The sequence below is a fragment of the Sinocyclocheilus anshuiensis genome, unplaced genomic scaffold (assembly GCF_001515605.1).
Source record: "Sinocyclocheilus anshuiensis isolate Anshui unplaced genomic scaffold, SAMN03320099.WGS_v1.1 scaffold714, whole genome shotgun sequence".
NCBI classification, from domain to species: domain Eukaryota; kingdom Metazoa; phylum Chordata; class Actinopteri; order Cypriniformes; family Cyprinidae; genus Sinocyclocheilus; species Sinocyclocheilus anshuiensis.
In genome coordinates this window covers 112,505-130,000 of record NW_015546068.1, presented here as the reverse complement: position 1 = coordinate 130,000, position 17,496 = coordinate 112,505, and the positions used below count along the sequence as shown (strand labels likewise).

Here is a 17,496-nt window from a genome sequence, read left to right as displayed (position 1 = left end):
TTGTTTGTCATTTCTCCGATCACAAATGCAGACATGGTTTTATGTTTACGTGGCGCGATGCAACGCAATGCGTAAAAAGACAGTATAAGTCATTATAATCAGTAATTATGTCCCCACTGGATGCAACAAATGCCTCGTTTATAATGGGTTTTCATGTTTTGTCTCGTTGCTCCGGCCGGGACAGGGCATCATCACAGTATGGTAAGGGGCGTAACATTTCCGTCACACGCTTGAGGTATTCGGCCAATCACAACGCACTGGATAGCTGGCCAATCACAGCACACCTCGCTTTTCAGACCGATAAGCTTTGTAAAAATCTACGCATTTCAGAAAAGCAGGGCATAGAGGAGAAACAATAATGTACAGTATGTGGAAAATAATGTGTTTTTTGAACCTTAAACCGCATAAACATTTCATTACACCAAATACACAAAATAATGTTCTTTTTAGCAACATCATATGACCCCTTTAAAAATAAATAAATCTTACAGACCCCAAACTTTTGAACAGTAGTGAATATTTGGAGATAATCACATAACTGCAAATGATAAACCATCATGATGCACTCTGATCTGAGTGACATGCACACACCACATGAACTTCTCTCAAAATGAACCTATACGACATCTTTAAGAGGTGAAGCCCTCAAAACAAATGCTTAAGATGGTGAAGAACGGCTCCAGACTGTCCCAGGGCATGATGGGACATGCTCTGCAAACCGTCTGATCTTTGATCTTGGCCTTGACTGCGCAGGGGCGCTTAATAAAATGTCTTCAGCACACCATTCAAAGCCAAAACAACCACATTGCCACTTGCGGTTTTGTGCTAGACCATCCAAACCGGTTAAGACCTGTACCATCTGTTATTGACCTAAGTGTGCCCACTTGGACGGCTTTAGCTGATAACAGACAATCTCAATCTAGTTGGTACAAGTTTCAGGCTGATCTGCTTTGATAGTTCACAGCCTCAATTGACTAAATGAATTAAGTAATATACCAGTGACACAGTTACTAGAGACCATCTCCATCAATATATCTCCATGCAATATAAATATACCATTGATGTTTCATTTCACATGCTGGTAAATGCTCTATGATCAACATTTCTGACCTGATCAAGTCTACCATGTCTTCAATTCATTTACCAATAACACTGTAGATGTAAGTACTCCAGTTCAAGCTGTTTGCTGGGCAACTTGCCATTTTGATCGTATTAGGAGCAATGTGTTCGAGTTATTCTCACCATAAGGTACTCTGACAAAGATGTTTGTGTCTTTTCCACGACATTCTAATTTATTGAGATGCACCTGTATATTTCTGCAGGTCATGCCCTGAACACGGTTTAGAGTATTAAAGGGTCAACCGGTCATCAGAAAGCAGAAGTTTGAATCTACTTGATCGGGAATCAAATGTCAAATGAGGTGGTTTACTTATCCGGTGAGGATAACACCTGTTCAGTACACAAATGCATTAAGAAACACACATGCAACTCCTGCTTTTAATAGAGCAAATACAGTTGTTCAACACTGAAATACGTGATTATATTAGCCACTGTCCTAAAGCCCCTTTAAATTGCACAAATGTTAAAAGATTGATAAAAGATTTATCACTTTATTTACAAACTAATACCCATCTCAACCTGTGATATTTATATTCTTTGTCTTGATTTATGGTGCTATGTCTGTCCCAGGCCAAGTATGTTTGTTAACTTTCTACTGTTCAATAAAGTTCTTGCATAAAAATAAATAAATAAATAAATAAATACAATCAGTGTTGTTATTGTTAACTAAAACTAAAAGTTAAAAAAAAAATTGTTAACTGAAATAGTTAAAAAATGAAATACAATAAAATATAAAATATAAAAAACTAAATGAAAATGTTGAAATGTTTCTTTTACAACTAACTGAAATAGGTTGAAATTTGAAGCACTAAAATTGGTAACTGAAATAAATCTTAAATTAAATTGAAATAAAAATAAACCAAAACTATATAGAAATATATAAAAAAATAAAATAAAAAAAATAACAAAAGCATAACAAAATTAATATAAATGTAATAATAAATAAAACATAAAATTACTACAAATTAAAATAAATTAAAATGATACTAATAAAATGATAATCAAAATATCTAAAAATAAAAAAGTTATAGTATACAAATAATTATAACAGATTAAAACTTTAATTTTTTACAAAAACGTTTACAAAAAAATGAAAAAATATGCATTTCCGACTATCAAAAGCAGTTCACTCATAACTGCATATTGAAAAATTGTTGAGATAAAGTAACAGAATATAGTGTAATCCTTGAAGCCTAATTGCACCTTAATTTTGTGTTGTTTTATTTATTTACTTTTTCTTTCTATACTGTCTTTCTAATAATGTTAGAATCAGATGGTAATTTGAACACTTTTTTGACACAGCTGTCATGTTTTTATTTCTTTCTAATTGTTTATTTATTGTTGTTTATTTTTTCTCCTTATTCTCATATGCAAGTGTCACATAAACATACATTTTTATAAATGTTGTTTATTAAAAAAAGAGGTTCAATAAATAAATAAAAAAGAAAGCTTCTGCATGGGAATCATGCTAACATCACTGAGGCCAATGTGAAAGCAGCTCATGTGAGCTCTGGAATACAGGCAGATGAAAGGTAAATCACTGTACACCTGCTCTTTGCTGGAGTGAACAGCGTGGACAGCGAGCCGCAGACACAGCCTGATTAGCAGCTGTATTATGCTGCAGCTAATCCTGGATGATCCAGGCTGCCACAGGGCTCCAGCACGGGCCAAGCAGAATGACCCGGGTCAGAGGAAGAACACTAAGCCAGCAGTCTTCCTGTGGCATTATGATGGCACTTCTAGGGGTGGGTGAATGTTGACGGTGGAAATATCACGCCAATAAGCTAGGAAACAGAATTTGTGCCATGGGATTTAACATGTTTCATTTCATAAAATCAACAATAAATGAAACTAGTGATTGATTGATTGATGTGGGTTTTTCAACAGATGAAGCCAGAGAGCAATATGGCCAATACTGCATGTCCCTAATATAATGACAGTAAAGAAGACATACATGAAAAGCAGACAATAAATCAACACTTACTGCATTAGTGGTGGACAGTATAACAGCCAAAATAAATCCCATACAGACTTACTTTGAAAGAAGGACTACTTTTGTCGTAGGCCAGCAAGTAACCACCTAACAACCATGCAAAACACCCTAGCAACACTAACACTTTAGCAAGCCCCAAACAAAGCCCATGCAGGCAACTTTTTAATGGGTAACAGTGCTGTTTTACTACTATTTATTATAAATACTATAGTAGCATTTATTAAAATTTGGAATATTTAAATTTTTGCAGTAATTTTGTCATTTTTATTAGTTTTATTTAGTTGTATTATTAGCTCTGTTTAGCTTTAATTTATTTTTATTAAAATTCATTTAATTTTATCTAATAGTTATATATTTTCTACATTTCAGCTTCATTTCAATGAATAAATGTTTTTTTTAGTAGTTTTAGGTTTAGTTAACAATAACCATTTATGTAAACCACATGCATTTCAAATTTATTACAATTTTCATTTCAGTTTTTTATCTAATGTTTTCATTTCAGCTTTATTTCAATTACTATTTTTATAGCTTTAGTTTTAGTTAACAATAACAACACATGTAAAGCAAATATATTTTCTTCAGAAAACAACATTTACTCAAAAATCACTATAAAATCAATTACAAAGTAGATTTTGCAATGCCGCTGATAATTTCAAAATGGCATAAATTGGAGTTTCTCTCAAATTCTATTACTTCCTGTAGGCCACAATATCAGGCTCCATTGAGATTCCTGCTTTCATAAAGCTTTGCACAGTGAAACATCATTCTGCACCTGGATAAACACCACCTTCTTGCCTAGGTAATCAGTTAATAAGGGCTCATTAGATCATTTTCCCATTTGTACCACATTTCTCGCATTAGCAGCCCTTAGGGAAGGTTTATCCTGATCTGTACTGCCACTGAGATACTCATATACCACTTATTATCACGGTAATCATGGCTAACAGAAACCAGACCGAACAGTAATGATGATGTCAACATGTGCAGACCAGCGAGTGGCAGTGAAGCACAACATCTGGGATCACAGGAAATCTTAAGTAGCATCTTGGCAAGAACCTGGAGCAAAATAAGTCAGGAAATATAACTTGATGACATGATGGGTCTATTAAACACCCATGGGAGCCCTGCTGCCAAATACAGCTCAAGTGGCTTTGATTTCCCTCCAGTGCAGATCATTTAGATGCTAAAGTGCAATGAAACTACCACCACCCAGGTAGATCTGTGAGGTAAAACCTTCAAACTTGGTCTTGTGACTTTGCCATGCATGAACAAGACATGATTTGTATTACCCTGAGCCCACACACAATAGCTCCATTTATAGATTGCAGAAGCACTAACAAACATAATCTCCTTCAAATTCATGTTTTTGCTTTTAGCTCCAAATGCCTGGTCTGATAAATTCTGAACTAAAAGAAAACTACTTAATGAAGGTCAATTATAGTCAATGAAGACATGACGATGTAAAGCATGCATCATGCAAGTTTAAAAAACATACTGCTAATGAAAATATGAAAGAAATATGGAAGCTTGTTTCCCCCACCGAATAAAAAATAAATAGGTAATTGTGACTTTTTATCTCACAATTCTGAGTTTATTCTTTACATCTTGTTTACAGTTTACATTAGGGCTGTCAAAATGGCTGAAAAACTAAATTCGAATTTTGTACTTAAATATGATCCTATCTGTGAAAAAAGTGCATAATGTTTAAAATAATGTTTATAAACCAATTATAATTAATTAAGTTGCTTAAGCAACTATAAACAAAACAGCATAATGCATGTATACATAGTTTAATTCAAAGGGCGGAAAGCCAATCACACAGAGTACATTTCTCATTTAAAAACACGAGATTCAGTGGGATGGGGAAAAAAAACCCCGCCATAAAGTCTCGATAAATGTTTTTTTCAAAGTTAAACCTGCATTCATTTTACATGGCTTTCTAAACATGCGGCTCCTTTGTGCGAGACGCGAGTGCAATGGTGATAGACGTCCCTCTAGATAATATGTGTTCTGTGTGAACGGCTTGGTTTCAGTTTTGACGTAAACAAGATCTTCTCTGCATTGATGTTCTCTTTTTCCGCAATATTTTTACTGAACAACAATTTTTACTTTAGTGGCTTCAACTGGATAGGCTAACAAAAACATTAAAATGCAATGACACTTACATTGTCATCGCATCTCGTGCGCCACTGATAAGGCTGCCTCCTTAACGCACACCTAAAATTCGAATGCAACGTTTTTGCATTAGAATGTGAATTTTTATTTTAAATTCGACGAATATTTGAAATTCGAAAAAAAAATTTGACAGCCCTAGTTTACATCTTGCAATTCAGACTTTTTTTTTCAGAATTGCTAGATATAAAACTTGCAATTGTAAGAAAATGTCAAAATGCAAGCTGACTGATTTTATACCTCTCAATTCCGAGAAAATAATCAGAATCGTGAGATATAAACTCAGAATTGCGAGACAAAAAAAGTCAGAATTGTGAGATAAAAAAAATCACAAATGCAAGAAAAAAAGTCAGAATTGTGAAATGAAAACTTGCAATTACCTTTTGGACTTTTTTTTATCCCATGGCAGAAATGGGCTTCTATAAAGAATTAACACTGCAAGATCTTAAAAATGCTTTCGGAAAAAAAAAAAATCTGAAAAAATGTAATTATTCTGAGTGAAAGTAACAAACATTGATATGCTGACTAAATTTAAAAGACATTTTCGTAATAAAATTAAAAAACTATGACTAAAGCAAGAAAATCTAAAAATGAACACATTATGTAATGCAATCATATACTAGTGGTGTTTGGCCATGAATCTTGGTTGCTATGCACTTGTTAAATTGTTTGAATGTTACTATGTGGTCGCAAGGTTGTTGCTAGGGTATTCTAAGAATGACATGTATACTGGCCCAAGTCCCCAAGTATAAGCAATAGTAATAGAAGTTCTAGAAGTAGAAATCCCATTAATTTTCTCCATAAGGGAATTGATTTTGAATGTTAACTTATAAACCTTCAAGGACAGAACCACTATGAGCTATGAGGTTGTTACTCGAAGGTACATGCTTTTGTTGAAGCCATAAACCCTCACTTTTTTTGAGTCATTTCTTTTTAATAATTGGGTTTAACAGCAGGAATCCCAGTGAAAAACTACATTACCCATGATTCTGCAGAGAAATATCAATCAATCAGAGAATATGACAAGAAAATTGTGCCAGAAGAATACTTTAATGCCCACCCACATCCATAAGGCACGTCAAATTGAGGTAATCAAATAATGTAATCTCCCTAAGATTATTATGATTGAATCCATCAAGACATTTTTAATAAGGTAAAATCTAAGTCCTCTATTCATAATATTGCTTTCTACATTGAAAAAGCCATCTTGTCTGAATCAGGAGAGAAATATGCACAGATCAAACAGCGTTTACAAGCAAAAACAGTCCAAGACCTAAACAAATAGATATATAACAAATATAACAAATGTGTGACTTTTTCACTGGAGGAAGCTTTATTATGGATTATGGACTCATATTTTAGCCGGAAGCGATGGTTTGAAGTAAAAACATCTTAATGATATATTTGTTTCTTACAACCACGCAGCTTTTCGCTTCTCAAGATGTTAACTGATGGACTGGAGTGGTGTGGATTATTGTGATGTTTTTATCAGCTGTTTGGACTCTCATTCTGACGGCACCCATTCACTGCAGAGGATTCATTGGTGAGCAAGTGATGCAATGCTACATTTCTCCAAATCTGTTCCCATGAAAAAACAAACTCATCTCCATCTTGGATGGCCTGAGGGTGAGGAAAATTTCAGCAATTTTTCATTTTTTGGGTGAACCGTTCCTTTAAAGAACCTTTTTAAAATCCCTATAGGAAAAATACATCCGGAACAAAGCTGCTGAAAAGTGGGCGGACAATGTTGCACTTTATAGTGAACTTGCTTTAGCAAACACCTTTAGGCTAGTTATTATCTCGAGACGAAGCAGGTGGTTTGCTGCACTAGCACTGATTAATGGATGCAAGTCAGACCGAAAGAGAACAATAAAATGCTTAAAGATATCAAGATAACATTTGTTATCCTTGCGACCTTTGCTCTTACAGCAGCTGTGTGTATCATCACAACACTGTTTAATGTGGGTAAATAATATCTGCTTAAACAGTGTATGAGAGCACGAGTCCACGAGCAGAAGGTGAGTCAGTAAAGCTCATGATGTTTGACCCTCACCGCTCACTCTAGTTCACGTTAAGCCATTCATTTTGACATTGTTAGGCATGACCCAGTGACCAAAGTATACCACAAACTAATCCAAGCTTCCACAAGTATATATTTGGCAAACAGTAACTGTAAAGATATTTATATTCACACAGCTCAGGTCCCTTTCTCTATCTGAAATACAGCTCTCTTATCTTTTGACATACATATACAAAACATGATAAGATTGCATATAAGGCCATTAAAGTATATGCAATGCATCAAATATATCCAATGCATGTATTAGATTAGAAGGCCACACAGCTGAAATACATGAAGGTGTTAAATAATATATATATATATATATATATATATATATTATGTGTGTGTATACATAAAAATTATTAATATATATATATATATATATATATTATATAGTATTCTATATTTATTCTATATGTATGGAAGCCACTTGAATAGCCAAAGTGGCTCTTTAAATATAATAGTATTACTAATAATAGCCTACTATAAAATACCAGAAAAAGAGAGTATTCATCTAATGCAGAAGATTTCTTAAGTTTAAAGTGAACTCTCGTGCAGTTGAATGAAGTACTCTGAATGAGGTGTCATTATTGGACAAGACTGATATCCAGCATGTCCATCTCTGGTCAGAGAGACTGTGTGCGGTTCATTGTTCTCATGAGAAACACTGGACCTCACGTGCACCCCAGAAAACACAATTTTAAACAGAAATAAAGCCATGAAGAACAAAGCATGCAACTGGACAGCATCTTCAGATGTTGCATGCAAGATACAGGCATCATAATTCAAACAGAAGGCTCAAACATATGAACGGCAGCTCTGATATATGAATTATGCATGTTGACAATAACATCTGCTGGCGCAAACGATTGCAATATGTCTACTTACATATGCATGTGTGTGTCTTTTACCTGTTTGAGGCACTTGACTGATGATAAAATGAAGGTGTCACTCCATCGATGGCTTAAAGGTTTTTCCTCCACTTGAAAGTTACAAGAGATATTCCCCAAAAAACACTTAAAATATTCTTTAAAGTACTTTAGAAATCGCTTGAAAAGGTTTAATAACAAATCCAGAGCCCGACTCTGGCCAATGCTACTGTGCGTCCAGCGGCTCTTTAAAACTTCACGTACTTTGATGGTCAGAAAAGCAGGCTTGATTCCAGCGCGGAAAACCTAAGTCCCATCCCATGGATCTGTTCGCACGTTAAACCTGTCGACCGCGTTAAACTGTGCTGTTGTTTGGCGTCCATTCAGATTCTGCTCCAAACTGAAGGAAATCTCGTCCTGCGTGTGAAGTTTCCCGCGGTCTCTACAGTCTCTCCGTCTCAGTGCAGTGGAGATTCAGCGCTTACTCACATGATTGCTTCGCGTTACAAACACGGACAGTGTCGGCTGCTGCTCTCTCTCTCTCTCTCTCTCTCTGATGGAGTTCCTTGCCACTACATCGCCTTTGGCTTTCTTAGTTGGGGACGCTTGACTGATTGCACAGACACTATTGGAAAGAGAGCTAAACTGGATGATGAAATCACTGAATCATCAATGAACTGACTTTAGCTGGAAAAAAATGCTATACAAATAAGTGACTTGACTTGACTTATGATCCACACGGGGGCGCAAGTTGAGCATCAAAAACTACAGTAAATGTAATTTCATTATCAGGGTTCACCTTCTTTCCTAATTACCTGAGAGCCTTTCTAAGTGCAATCCTGATAACCGTCAGTCTTCATTTGAAAACAAGTTATTTATTCATAAAGCATCCTCTGTAATGGCAATAAAATCACATCAATGAAAATAAGTTAAATCCAGTTGCATGACATTAAAGATGGAAACTTTGCAATGGTGCTTTATTCACATCATACATAAATGTATTTAAATTTAAATATTAAACCCTTTTGTTTTTAACTTCAAGAACTAATGTTAATGTGTTCCTCAAAAAGATATTAAAAAATCACATCATTCATGACAGATTTGAACCCTAGTGCAATCCATCAAAAGAGCTGCAAAATATAAAACAGCATGTGGCATGTTTTGAGTAGTTTTTCTTGCCTCAGGCTTTGCTTGTTGCAACAACCTGTAACTCAATACATACTAACATAACAACTGAACTGCAACCTGTTTGCATTACAAATAATGGCATTAAATTCATGATAAAGTGATTTTCATTACATGAAACCTAAGTAAGCATACTAGTTCATGAATTCAAATCACCTTCTCAGTCTATGAAAATGTTTAAAAAAATGAGTCTGTCAAGTCATTTTGACGTGGCAGACATCAGCGGCGGTGCAGTTCTGGCTCGCTGCAGGAAAACCAGGTTCAAAGCTCTGTTAGATCAGCCCGTCCCCGCCGCTCAGTCATCAAAATCAGGGATGTCATCATAGGAATAACCGCGGTAACCCTTGGAGGCATAATAGGCGATGCGCAGGTGGTAAAACCCAGGAAGAAAGACTAGGATTCCAATAATCAGGACTGGGATGGTGCGATCACGGTGCTGTGAGTAACAGAAAGACAGAAATGTTGACTGCAAGAGCTCGCCAGGTCAAACATGCGCACAGGTCATTAATAACTGTCAAAATATGTGTTTTCTGAGGACCTCAAAGTCGGTCATACACTGATCAAATATACAGTAATTTTATTCTCATTTTCTGCTCAAATACACACTTTTTGTTCAAGTGACCCCTAAATGTGGCCTATTTCAGACCATTTCTTAATGCATCAATTTATTCATCTTAATAAATTTTTTATAGTGCACAATTATGACTAATGTCGAGTTAAAAATCACATAAATTCCAACCTATTCAAACACGTAAATAAATAAATAGTCTAAATAAATTTGTGTTCAAGTGGCCCTTTAAATATGACCAATTTCAGAGTATTTTTGCATACATTTTTTGTAATTTTAATAAATTCTTTATAGTGCACAAATATGAAAGATGTCAAGTTAAAAAACAAAAATCACATAAATTCCAACCTGGCTGTTCAAATTTTTCAAAAATGTCACTGATTATATAAATATATATATAAACATACACACACAGTATATATGTGTGTGTTTGTGCGCGTGTGTCAAATGTTCACTATATATATATATATATATATATATATATATATATATAGTGAACATTTAAATGTGACCAATTTCAAAGTGTTTTTGCATCAATATATTGACAATTTTACAAAACACAATTATGACAAATAATCACATCAATTCCAACCTAACTGTTTAAACCATTAAAAATGGCACCACAAAAATCAGATATGTACCGTATCTGTGTTATTTACCAATATGAAAGCGGCCCAGATCGGAATTTAAAAAAAAGTCATATTCAATTATCAAAAATAAGTGTTTTCTGAGGACCTCAAAGTCTGTCATCTACTGATCAATCTATAGTGCAATAGGTTTTTTTTTTTAATTATCATTTTTCTGCTTAAATATATGTATTTTTTTGTTCAAGTGGCCCATTTCAGAGTATTTTGTATTTTAATGAATATATTACAAATGCATTCATTTTAATTGATTCTTTATATTACACAATTCTGTCAAATGTCAAGTTAAAAAAAATCACATAAATTCCAACCTGACTATTCAAACTGTTCAAAAAATCTGAGACATATCAGTGATATTTCCAAATATAAGAGTGGCCCAGATCAGAGTTTTCAGAGTATATTGATTTCAGAGTATTTGTATTTTAATGCAACAATGTATTCATTTTAATCGATTTTTTTTATAGTGCACAATTATGATGAATATCAAATTAAAAATCACAAATTCCAACCTGGCTATTCAAATGTTATTACAAAAATCAGATATGTATCGAGGTTATTTTCAAATATGAAAGTGGCCCAGATTGGAAGTTAAAATGGTCATATTCAATGTCAATTGTCACACTGTCATCCACTTTACATTTAATCTTTTGAGGCTCATTCTCTTGCAGTGTGAATGTAGTAGGAAAATAATAAATACTGCTAGACTGAATGAAAATGTTTGCCTGGTTCGGTCTGCTGTTTTTGTTTTTAAGAGGAAGCTCTAGTCTGGATCTCTGTGATCTAGCGCACTGATCGAGCGTCATTAACTGGACTAGCTGAAGAAATAGGGCAGGCCGCAGATGGAGGGGTTTCTTAAGAGCGCTGTTACTAAATCTGAACATCTAGCTGGAGGATTGGTGCTGCACAGCATAGATGTACAGTAATCTCACCACATTCAGCCACTCACGAAAAAGCTTCCACACGTTCAATGCAGGATGCTAAACTGACTGACTTAATATGATGGTAATGCATTTAGACCAGAGGAACTGTCCTTCTCACATTTTGACCGATTAATTTAAGTCTTTAAACTTTGCTCTATAAAGAACAAAACTGCAGTTGATAGTTTGACAGAATGTAGAAAGTGTGCTTTTCATATGAGAAATGCACTGATGCTGCAAATACCCCTGACGACTATGTGGCTGTTAGGATTGTGTAAATAGAAAACATAAAACAACAGACCAATGAAATCAAATTAATGCACACTAACAAATGCATGAGGAACGTGTCTAGAAATCTGAATGAGAAGCTAATAATGGCACAATCTGGAAAGGCAGTACATGAAAGCAAAGCATGGAGCTGTAATATAATAATGGCACTCACATCATTAATTTCAAAGTATCCTGCTAACAGGAGGGATCCGATGATGATCAGAATGGAGCCAATGAGGAAGAGACCTGTTGCCAGGGCGATCGCTTTATAAGGGACTTTAGGAGGACTTTTCTTAAACTGAGAAGAGAAAGAACATTACAACGCATTCATGCAGAATTTCAGTCAAGAGCAGTAAACGGGTTTTGAGTACTGCAAAACATTAGAAAATGCACTGAAAGTTGAATTTCTGTGTTTATTTATGTGTTGCATTGTGTTGATTGATTTATGTGAGATATTTTATATTTATAAACAGGTCAAAGACACAACGTCGCATTTTGGTTTCCACATCAAATTCCATTTACAAAAGTGGTTTTATACAAAGAAAGCATATGGAATGCAAGTAAAGGGTTAAAGGGTCTACTTTTATGTTTCAAATCATTTTTGTGAAAAAAAAAAGTCAAAATATCAAATGGTTACATCATTTGACGTAAAATATATATTTATGCAAAAAATAAAACAACATACTTATTCTTACCTGTACTGAACAAAGTTATAAATGCAACACTTTTGTTTTTGCCCCCATTTTTCATGAGCTGAACTCAAAGACCTAAGACTTTTTCTATGTACACAAAAGGCCTATTTCTCTCAAATATTGTTCACAAATCTGTCTAAATCTGTGTTAGTGTGTGAACAATATTTGAGAGAAATAGGCCTTTTGTGTACATAGAAAAAGTCTTAGATCTTTGAGTTCAGCTCATGAAAAATGGGGGCAAAAACAAAAGTGCTGCGTTTATAATTTTGTTCAGTGTATATATGTGTGTGTAAAAATGATCATAATAACTTTTATTATATTTTAAATTATTAAAAACTTCTTGCTGACAAATGGGTAAAACCTAGTGATTTGAAGGAGCTTGGTAAAGATTTAAAATTACGATTTATTATTTTTTGGGTCTGCAGTGTGATCCTTAAATAGTCTTTTAATGTCATCTAATGATTCTTGTTGTAAATATGCCTGACAAGATTTTTTTGTTATATGAACTATTGTTACACGGAATGACATTTTAGTAAGTGTCTTCTGTAAGTCACAGTAAAAAAAATTTTTTGCTCAGAAAAAAAACAAAAACAATTTTACAGGACACATTCTAAGGTATGGGGTGGAAATAAAGCTGTATTAAACTTATTGTTTTGATGCTTGAAAACCCCTTTTCACCCATAACCCCTAGATATAACAACGTTTAAAGTGAGCAACACTGATTCATGCATTTAAGAGCATTAAAAGCCCTTTTTCTCTCACCTGGAGATCAATGTATCCATCATCATCACGGGCTAGTTTGGAGTATCTGACTCCACTGTTTATAGTGTTTCTAGCTGGCATCTTCTCTTGAGTTTCTTCACTCTGATTCAAAAGCACATTCATTTCAAACTTCATCATAATAACCACACGAATGAAACAATATTGAATCATGGTGTTATCTATTACTGAACTACTATGGCAGGTCGAACATTCAATAATAGTAATGCAGTATCGCACGTGGAAGAAATATTTACTGTAAATGTTTAAAGGTCAATATAAACATGTTTAACATGTTTTACTTGCCATTACCTTGTGCAGCCTCAGAATAGTCTGAAGACAATTTTCCTGAAGCACAAGTCACAATAAAAATGATGTATGTTTCCGTTTTTAACACAGTTAAGTAATTTTAAGCTAGTATTAATTAAAAACGTCATTATACGTCAGCTTGTGACAGTCGCACATAAGATTATGTTTATAAACCTAATGCTTCCGGAAGTAAAAAGCACGCATGCGCTTTTGAATAGAAAACCGCACGAGGGAGCTGTAGCCTATCACACAAAACATTTCTCGATTACCGCCTGTCTTTGGTGAGGTGAGGAGAGTTTTAAAAATATAAATAGTGGATTTAAATAAAGAGTTTGAAAGATTATATGCTGGAACTAAGAGCAGACAATCAGAAAATGAGGCTTTATGTATGAGACGTAAAAAGAACTATCCTCCTGAGAGCCGAAAAAAAAAGTTTTGTGAATTTTGTTGTTTAAATTATGTCATTGCATTGGCTGGAGCGTAAGAAACAAATGGTGAAACATGTTCAAAAAAATATATTTTATTCATATTTTATTAAAAGTCCTTTGTAGTGGACGCCAGGACTAAGATATTAAAAAAACAAATAGACATGAAAAGGTATGTATAGTCAAAAACAATGTTTTCATCTAAAAACCTAAATCAGTTTTTAGGTTTCAGGATATTTTTAGCCAAACTTTGTACAAAGATGATTCTCTATGTTATGAAAGATATAACAGAATGATTTAATATACTCGTTTACTTTATACAATATGTGTGTTAAATGTCTATAAATTGATATTCCCCATTCTATACAATATCTATAGATTGCATCTAATTTGCATATTATTGTGTTCTTGGGGCAAACCATAATGACAAAAAGAAGTGTAATAATGGGAGTAATAACTTGGCAACATTTTCATAAGAATATCTCATATTTGATAGGAATAATGATCAATCATTTCTTCTTGTGTCTCCCCAAAATGCCTGATTAACATGTTTGTCTCTACAGAAGACATGTATGAAAATTGTGCCCTGTTTCGTAACAAGAAGTCATATTCCAATTTGAAACCCCATAACATTTTTTCTGATATGTTCATTTACGACAAACAATTTGAAAATTAGCCAAATTTAAATGATCATTACAAAACATTATCATATTTCCCTAAGAGTGCTAAATTTGATCATTCTATCAATATCAGTCATATTTAAAGACCAAGGAGAGGGAGTGTTTATGATTAAACCTCCAAACATTTGATATCTCTAAAAAAAAAACTGCACTGTACAGGATATCCAGACTTACAACTGTGGCATGTAGGGTCTCAGAGAAATTCACTTCAATGTTTCCTGGGTGTTTGCTCATATGCGTTGAAGGTTAAAAAGTGACACTGAGCAGAAAGCAGAGAAATTACTCATGCTGAGGTCAGTTTGAACACCCAGCATAATCTCATGATGAACAGCCCGCAGTAAACAACTACGAAATAGTGACCACCCTCCATGTAACGAGCTCAGCTAATTAGCAGTTTTGAAATAATTAGATCCCTTATAAACATAAAGAACCAGTGGCATTGCATGTTTATTGCTGGGAGACTATTTTGAGAAAGCAACGGTTACCGTTCCATCTGATTTGTTTCTTTGTCTATTAATCTTCTTTTGGCTTTTGACTTCTAGAACAGGAGTTTTCAAACTGGAGGCTGCAAGACAGTTTAGAGAAAAATAGTGTAATAAAAATAAGATTCAACCAAATAAATACAAATCAGTGAGAAGTATTTAAATACATACGTAATACAGTAATGCAGTACTGAAAAATGTAGTGAGTAGAAAAAATAATGAACATTTTATAACAAAAATAATTATAATTGCACATAATATGTAACAAACTCTGTAATCATGGATGATAGCAAAAAGAAATGTTTAGAGAAAATTGTGTAAAAATGTAAAAATAAATAATAATAAAAATAAGATTAACTAAATAAATAAATAATAAAATAAAAAATTAAATCAGTGATAAAATATTGATATAAATAAATAAATAAATAATAAGATAAGGGGAAAAATAGTGCAATGATTATTAAAGACAGAAAACTATTCTATAACAGTGATTCTTAACTTGTGAGTTGCGAGTCTGGTCATTATTTTATCAAAAATAATGATAAATGCACATAATAGACTGCAACAAACTATAATCATGCATAGTCATGATTGCAAAAAGAAAAGTTTAGAGAAAAACTGTAAAAATGTAATAATAATAAATAGATAAAACAAAACAAAAAATCAGTGATAAAAATTGATTTAAATAAGATATGATTATTATTAGATGACTATTAAAGATGGACAACTTCTGTTCTAGAACAGTGATTCTTAACTGGTGCGTTGCAAATCTGTTCATTATTTTATAAAAAATAATTATAAATGCATAATAGAGTGCAAAAATAAGTGCCATTCAATAAAACTTGGCATTAATTGCTAGGGAGACATTATGAAAAGGTCCTCACAAACAGCACTATTTTAAATTCAGCTTCACTTGCAACCAGCATAAACTTGATTTGTGTCGACCACAGTGTGTTCTGTGCTGCCAAGAGCATGAAACCATCCGAATTGAATTTTAACATTGTAGTAACCTATTGATATACTGATGCCCAATATAAAAACTGGATCCTGAAGCAAAACCAGCTGAGAACCACCAGTGAGGGATAAAGGTTGATCCGACACGCTTACAGCCTCCATTCTCTTGTTTTGCTCTCTTTCAGATGGATTAAGCGGATTGGTTCCAGGACAGAGATAGACAGACCATTTCATAACACACAACATCAGCAATGAGTTTGGTAATGGCCCCACTCAGCATTAATTACGCCATCTAGCCGCTGGCTTCACCCCACCATCACCCTGAAATGCTCCACTGCACCATCAAACAGCAGAAGGGTAAAAAAGGTTCACTTTCACAACAGGAGTCAATATATGGATTGCGATGGGGATGGTGGTCTTGGGAGATGGAGATCGATTCAGACGCTGGACCACGGATCCATCACATCTTTCACTGTGGCCGCTGTCTGTGGTCTTTTCTTTGCTGTCAAGTCTTGACCATGTTTAACGGATCAGCGAGTATTTGGTTAACATTTGGAGTCAGGGTTGTGTTGAATTAACATTGATCAGACGAAGCCTGCAAGCTAGGAATGGAATCTAAAGCACTAGAGTAATTAAACCTTATTATGAGACAGCTATTTTTCAGCCAGTCATGTTAAAATACACTATATGGTGAAAGATATCGATATCGTTTTATTATGCCAGGAACTATATCTTCTAGCAGAACGGTACTGCTGTTTTTGTACCACGTCAAACATCTGGTATAGAAACAAATTTCACTCAGAAATTGCTAGTAAATTTCACAATTAATTACAAAGAAATAGCAAGTAAAATATTGAATTATACGTAAAAAAATGTAAGTAGAAAGACTGAAATGTGTATTTTCTTGTAAAATGTACTCCAGTAATTTAAGGATGCTTAAAAAAACCTTAAAAAACATTTTACCTTATAATGAGTTTATATCTCACAATTTTGTCCTTTTTTCTAGCAATTCTGACTTTTTTTCTCAGAAGTCAAGAAATATATATAAAGTCAGAATTGCAAGATATAAACAAATTCAAAATTCAATTTGTGAGATATAAACTTGCCATTGCCTGAAAAAAATGCCAGAATTGTGAGATAAAAACTTATTTTTAATTTAGTGTAGCAACAAAAAAATAATTTTAAATAATAATAAGTAAACAAAAAATAATTCTGACATGTAAACTCTGAGAAAAAAAGCCTAAAAATAAAAATTATTATTATTATTATAAAAAAAAAAGTCAGAAATATGATAAAAACCTCAGAATTGTGAAATAAAAAGTTGCAATTTCCTTTATTTTTTATGCCGTGGTGGAAATGGGCTTCCATAATAATCTTTGTTTTTTTACAACTTAAA

General features: G+C 33.7%; 2 protein-coding genes across 2 annotated transcripts in view; both read right to left on the bottom strand.

Annotated features, from left to right (window-relative positions):
- The window catches only part of LOC107699646 (uncharacterized), a 47,708-nt gene extending 38,967 nt beyond the window's left edge, over window positions 1-8,741 (bottom strand). Inside the window, exon 1 of the mRNA XM_016500966.1 lies at window positions 8,258-8,741. The gene's annotated coding sequence lies outside the window, so the exon portion shown is untranslated. The remainder of the gene's footprint in view (window positions 1-8,257) is intronic.
- Window positions 8,742-8,920: 179 nt separating this feature from the next.
- Window positions 8,921-13,754, bottom strand: LOC107699631 (transmembrane protein 230-like). The gene is made up of 4 exons (XM_016500947.1): window positions 13,563-13,754; window positions 13,254-13,355; window positions 11,972-12,097; window positions 8,921-9,836 (listed from the first exon to the last, which is right to left on the bottom strand). The coding sequence occupies exons 2-4, from the start codon at window positions 13,332-13,334 to the stop codon at window positions 9,696-9,698; spliced, it is 348 nt and encodes a 115-aa protein (XP_016356433.1). The 5' UTR covers window positions 13,335-13,355; window positions 13,563-13,754; the 3' UTR covers window positions 8,921-9,695.
- Window positions 13,755-17,496: the final 3,742 nt, after the last annotated feature.